We start from the raw sequence: 6,250 nt of genomic DNA, 5'->3' as shown, positions 1-6,250 counted from the left end.
ATGTCTAAATGATATAACCAAGATACAAACAAATATGATTGGTAGATGGTACGAGAGAGAAGACATTTGATGGACAAAATTTAGTTTTGAAGAAACTATCCATTAGGAATTTGGTTTATGTGTAGTGTTTACTTGATTTGATAGGTATGGAAACTAGCTATGTCATAGGTTTTATAGGTTGGTGCTGCCATTGGAGATTTCATGGAGTTTCCTTCTTACAAGATGCGCTAGAGAGAAATATCAATTAGCCTAAAAATTATCATAAAAATCAGAAACATCCATGTTCCCTGATATGGACCAGTTGATCATAGCTTTTGTTTCGCACAAGGACTACAAATCCGACCAGGTTGTACGCATGATACACCCAATCCTTGGGCAAGAACCTATTCTTGCCTCGATTGGGAGCTAACAGAGAGCAATAATACTCCATGGTCCGTGCATGGTCCATACATACATGGAGGCATATATGACATATGCGCTACCTCTCTTTACACACTTTGTGTGGCATAAGCATATATAACAAAAGATATGAAGCAACCTTTTGTTAAACCTTGGCCAGCCAACCGGCCCCTAGCTACACCTAGGTACCCTCATGCGTCTGCTGGTACACACAATACACCTCCTCTCCTCATGCATGTGTACACCACATCCAGAAGCAAGCAATGAGCATATGCATACATATGCCCTTTGATGAGCAGCAGGCAGGCAAGCAAGCAAGCTACCTCTTGCCCTTGCCTGCTGCCTTTGATAAAGCCTATCGAGCTATCTATCTACCACACCACGCACACAACAGCAAGCACACACGCACGCCCCAATGTCTCCCCCGTCTCCTTTTGCGCTAGCTAGCTTTGTTCCTGGATCGACGGTTGTCTTATCTCTTATTCTTTACTCCTAGCCTCTCTTTTCGTTTCTTCAAGCTTTGGTTCTTCCCTCACTAGCTAGGACCATATGGGGCACATATGCATGCGTATATATGCACCATCAGATCATAAATATGGCTGCTTACAAGCAAATCAATCTATATATGCAGCTAGATCTAGCCTGTCTTCTTATCCATGGCCGATCGATCTCGGTTGGTTCAACTGATCGATATGTCGATGGCGCGGATTATATCCGTCCTAGGGTGAAGTCGAGGTTCGGTTTCTTGCCTCCAAACATCCCAGCTACTTGGAACGGCGACGATGAATTTAGGTCGGAGACATCGTCAAGGCTTTGTGATTGCACGTCCTGCAAACATCAGGTGAAAAAGAAAAAGAAAACAAATTAAAGTGGGAGGTTAAAAGATTGGAAATGATGTGATAACTGCACTAACTGATGGCTCCAAAATACAAGCTGCCGACAATATGCATTGACTGATCAAAGCTCAACAGGGGCAGGGTCCAAAGGCACATGAAACGGAATGATCGCTGTTGCACTAACTAGCATGGCATCATGGACATCGTCGGCGAGGTAATGGAGATAATGATGGACTTGGTTTAGAGAAAAAAAGGCTGCGTACCTCGAAGGATTTGATGTCGCCGGGAGTGGCATCTCTTGATTTGTCATGGAACCAGGCCCCCTTGCTGCTGCTGGAGCATAGAAGAAAAAGGAGAGGAATTCAATCATCGAAAAAGATTATCATGGGCTGATCGAGAGAATCAAATGCCTCCTCCATATCTTTTCATCCGTAGTGGGAGTCCATTGATGTGAGAGAAAAAGAAGGCAGCAGGGAACAAAGTGGGCATGCAACACCGTACCTATACTTTCACTGTTAAGATGCTGTAAATTGACAAGCTAACTTTATCATATCAGGGACTAACTGGAGGTAAAGGTCGTGCATACATATATTAGCTTATGCTACTCTGATCTACCATGTTTTTTAGGTCAATTCTGATCTACCATGTGATATGGCACACTGATCAATGCCTGCACATACTTGCCGTAGGTGTTAGGAAGGTTCATATATGCTGAGACATAGATATATAGACGCATCACTGCTACGCTGTTATCATTACCGTATTTCATTTGTAGTGCGCACACGTGCTTGCAACCATACATACACATTTGCAGCCAGCAGAAAATTGCACATATCATGTTGTTTCTCAAGATTCGATGATGTACCACTGTTTCATGCCGTAGTAGCGGAAAAATGTGTGCACTTTGCCATTGCTACATAGCATATCCATAATTAAATCTAGTAACTTAATATATTCGGGAGATCATTGCAGCATGATGGGGAGCAGATGGAACAAAGGTACGAGCCCCTGGTGCTTTTTGGGAGCACTTGGAGGTGGTCGTTATAGTAAACAAAGAAAATGAGACAAAGGAATACTCCATTGTTTTGCCTAAAGTGGCCAGAAGATGACTAGTTTGAACCTAAAGAAGAAGACCACTACTAGTTTGAATCGGAAAAGATGCCGGAAGGTGCACGTTATTAGCTGACTGGCTCTTTAGAACATTGTTATACTAATGACTGTAGGTAGTACGTATGTACTCCACCGTACGGCAGTGTGTATACTATATAGCAGCTTATTTCTGAGAATTCACACGTACTGCATGTAGAGGTCTGAGACATGCATTCATATGATTAGAGGTAGTCCAAACATGTTAGTAAGACACTGTATATTGGGGGTAATACTTTGTTTGTGCTTTTTAACACTATACACAGCCTTTTGAGCTACATCCCTGCTCCTGGACCTATACAGTCGAGTTGACAAGCAGTTTCACAAGAATGTAGGTACCTCTTTCCCTTTTTTACTACCTCAACCACGGCAGCAATTTGCCAATCTAGTCCCATTCATGTCATTCATCAAAATATCTCTAGCTAGATTCGCTGCTACTGCTAACACTATCTCCTGCACATTGTAGAAAGCATGTAATTTGGATCTAGATGGAGTGGTAGGAGGTAGTATGCAGCAAGAGGTGATCTCGAAGGAATAGAATCTGTATACCTTATCGAGGAGTTGCACCAGAGAGCACACATGCTGGAGCCATGCTCATTGCCGTCAGGATTAGAGTGCTGAGCAGACGACTCAGACCCGCTGGTGGTGTTGGTGAGGTCAAACAGGTTGTCGTCGGGGATATCGATGATCGTTTTAGCAGCCGCTTGCCCTGCAAAATATTCGATCGAGACTAGCATGTCACAAACTTTGTACGGTCTACATGTAATTAAACATTAGTTTTTTTTTTCCCATGCTGCTAGCTGCTTCTGCTGCTGCAATACTACTGAGTTACTGACACCAAGGCGTAGTAGTAGTATGATCAGCGTCCTCGTACATACCATAGGATGAAGCAGAAGCTGGCTTGTGGTCAGTAGTCTTGATGGTCCGATACATCTGCAGCCAAGAAAAGAAAAGAAATCCAAGGATGACGATCAAGCGCAAAAAAAATTCTGGCAAGATTGAGCTATAGGAATATCGAAGTGGTACAATTAAAGTCAAGGGGGGGGGGGGGGGGGGGGGGGGGGGGGGGGAGGGTTACTGGTCATACAAGGGAGGAGGAGGGCCAATGAATGAATAAAAAAATAAGGCTGCACAACACAAGCGGGGGCATTGATGGCTCGATCAGCTACTGTGCAGCGCGCAGCAGCTAGCAGCGTCCCAGCAGCAGCAGCTCCTCCAAGGGGTAAGATTCATTATTGCGGAATGATGCCGGGTTGTACTTGCCACCCCTTCTTGGGCAGTATGCATATCAATGCTGCTGCGGCTCGGCTGGCCGGCTGCTGCATCCTGCATCCTGCTCCTGCGTGTGTGCGCATCGCACGACGCATGGCGGATCGATCGTCGAAACGACGATGGCCCGATCCGCCCGGCCGGCCGCCGCGCGACGCCGCAGCACCGCGCGCACTCCGCCATGCCATCCAGGCCGGCCCAGCTGATCGATCCCTTACTTCCGGTGTGGCTTTTAATGGCAAGCCGCATTGCATTGCATGCTTTGAGCACTCGAACTGATGCTGATCTCGGTCGGGGTTTTATTGAAAAGCTGCAATGCGCCCGGCCCCGTGGAAAAAGCTACAGCTACAGCTACGGTGGCGACAATGCAAACCCCTCGTCTCCCTCTTCCAAGCTGCTGCTAGCACTGATCGCGCTTTTCCTCTCGTGGTGGAAGGATATATCTATATGGGGGTGGTGATACACAGCCGGGGGAGAGAAATTTTTACTGCTTCCATATCGGCAAGTCAAAGTGTAAAATGACCCTACTCCTATTCCATGCCGCATGAGCTGAGAGCTACCGGCAAGTACAAGCAGTGAAACTGTGAAAATGAGGTCAACTTTATCATGCAATAAATGAGTGTATAGCTTGTTTTTTTTTTAAAGGAGTGTATAGCTTGTTGGTATATATCTTGTACAGTACTTATGTAAGTACAACGTACTGTATTCTCTCTTCCATATTGATGAGGTCTAGTCTGTACTCTTATTTAGGAAAAAAAATTCTACTACAAGAGTAAGATCTGTACGTTAGCGATCGAGGGGATGAACATTCATATGTAGGAGTATATAGAGAGAGAAGAAGAAGGCCGTGCAAGAACAATGCAAAACATGCTCAGTCATAGTAGGGGAGATATATAGTAGAGAACTAGAGAACGAATGAAGCTAGTAGAACGAGGAGGGTCGTTAATTAGCTGAGATTAGCTGCTAACCGATTATATAGACACACACACACACACACGGAGTACAAGAGATCGGATAGATAGAATTCATGAGTAGCCGATTATTCCCCTCACCTGCAAGTGCGACTTGACATGGGCCAAGGTCAGATCCTTCACGTCCATTAGCTCAAGAACTGACTTGGGTGTAGCTCCTGCACATATATACAGGCAGCAGCAAAAGCATCGTCAGCACGCAATCATTCACCCAGCAGCAGCAGGCTAGCAGCAGCGACGTGCTAGCTAGCTAGCGCTACTGCTAGGCCGCTAAGGAAGGAGCTAGCCAGTAGCGCGTACTCTCGTGGCCCCCGAGCAGCTCGACGGCGTGGACGAAGCGCGCGTGCAGCGACGTCGTCCACCGCATCCGGGGGGCGCGCGCGCCCCGCTTCGCCGGCGCCCCCGCGAGCCGGAGCGCGGCCTTGGGGGATCTCGGCCCGGCGCCGTGGCCGATCGCGTCGTAGCAATGCGGGTGGTGGTGGTGCGGGTGGCTCTGCAGGAAGGGGAGCGGCTGCGAGGTGTCGTACACGGGGATGCCCCGGATGGGCCTCATGGAGGCCAGGTCCCGGCGGAGGCCACCGCCGCCGCTGCCCTCCGGGAGGATGGGCTGGGTGTGGTGCAAGAACGGGAGGCCCAGGTGGGAGTGCGAGCTCGTCGGCACCTGATGATGATGGTGGTGCGCGACCGCCGCCGCCACCGCCGCGTGATATCCCACGGCTGTCGTCGGCGCCGAGGTGGCGAAGGCGAAGGAGGGGGCCGTGGCAGCAGCCGCCGCCGCCGCCGCTGTTGTAGTTGCAGGCGAAGTGGTGTCTAGAGCCCTCTTCCAAGACCCTAGCTCCATTGGCTTGGTGGCTGGGGGAGGGCTGATCTGCAGCTGCAAGTCCGGGTGCGCTGGGAACAGCTCCATTCTCTCGATCTCTCCCGAGGTGTATGACGAGAAGCCCGCCGGCTGGTGTTCTTCTCGTCGTCGTATATAGAAGGGATCGGCGGAGAAGAGTATGGCTTCGTATGATTTGGTTGGGGGGAGAGTATGGAAATTGAGGAGGGCCGCCGGAATTCTCGCTTGGAAGCGAGGAGCCTAGCTCAACTAGCTTTGCTACCTAGTGTTTGTGTGTGAGAGAGAGCTAGCAGGAGTTGAGAGAAGAAGGGGGGAGGGGCTGAGGCGGACAGCGAGAGAGAGGGTTGGAACGAAACTTGGAGACTTGGAGTGGAAAGGACAGGAGTGTGTGTTTGTATTTGTATGTGTAGTGTGCCGTGTGAAAAAGGGGGCGAGGCTTGTAGTAGCTTGTTGCTGGGAGGTGAGGTGGTGGTGTGGCCTAGGGAGGAAGATATGTAGATTGGTCTTTTCTCCCACACCATGCATCTCCTTTTGCTTTGCTTTCCGCTTTCTTTTTCTCCCCCCTCGTCCCCGGCCTCTCTTCTCTTTTCCCCCATTCCACGCACGCGCTTTTGGGGGTGTTTCTCGGGGCAGATTGCTGTGGGAGAATGACACTTTCGACAGGGATGTGTGTATATATGCTGTGGGAGGGAATGTAAGAGGTGAGGTAACATTCCCTTTTCAGGCTATGTGTGCTTGGTCGCTCTGTTAATGGACACCCATATACACTTTGAACGCCAGTTGGTGTGTCT

The 6,250-nt window shown here is 48.9% G+C and overlaps 1 protein-coding gene across 2 annotated transcripts; it reads right to left on the bottom strand.

The window, feature by feature from the left end:
- Positions 1-322: 322 nt before the first annotated feature.
- LOC136530910 (probable transcription factor KAN2) lies at positions 323-5,847 on the bottom strand. 2 transcript variants are annotated; one of them, XM_066523629.1, is made up of 6 exons: positions 4,922-5,847; positions 4,703-4,779; positions 3,260-3,314; positions 2,931-3,090; positions 1,499-1,568; positions 323-1,227 (listed from the first exon to the last, which is right to left on the bottom strand). In XM_066523629.1, the coding sequence occupies exons 1-6, from the start codon at positions 5,526-5,528 to the stop codon at positions 1,108-1,110; spliced, it is 1,089 nt and encodes a 362-aa protein (XP_066379726.1). In that variant the 5' UTR covers positions 5,529-5,847; the 3' UTR covers positions 323-1,107. The 2 variants fall into 2 exon arrangements, with proteins under 2 accessions (XP_066379726.1, XP_066379727.1); XM_066523630.1 differs by having other exon boundaries at positions 1,499-1,565.
- Between the last annotated feature and the right edge of the window lie 403 nt (positions 5,848-6,250).

Source organism: Miscanthus floridulus, unplaced genomic scaffold (assembly GCF_019320115.1).
Source record: "Miscanthus floridulus cultivar M001 unplaced genomic scaffold, ASM1932011v1 fs_230_2_3, whole genome shotgun sequence".
NCBI lineage: Eukaryota > Viridiplantae > Streptophyta > Magnoliopsida > Poales > Poaceae > Miscanthus > Miscanthus floridulus.
Note: the sequence above shows the minus strand (reverse complement) of the source record. Positions and strands in the feature narration are given on the sequence as shown.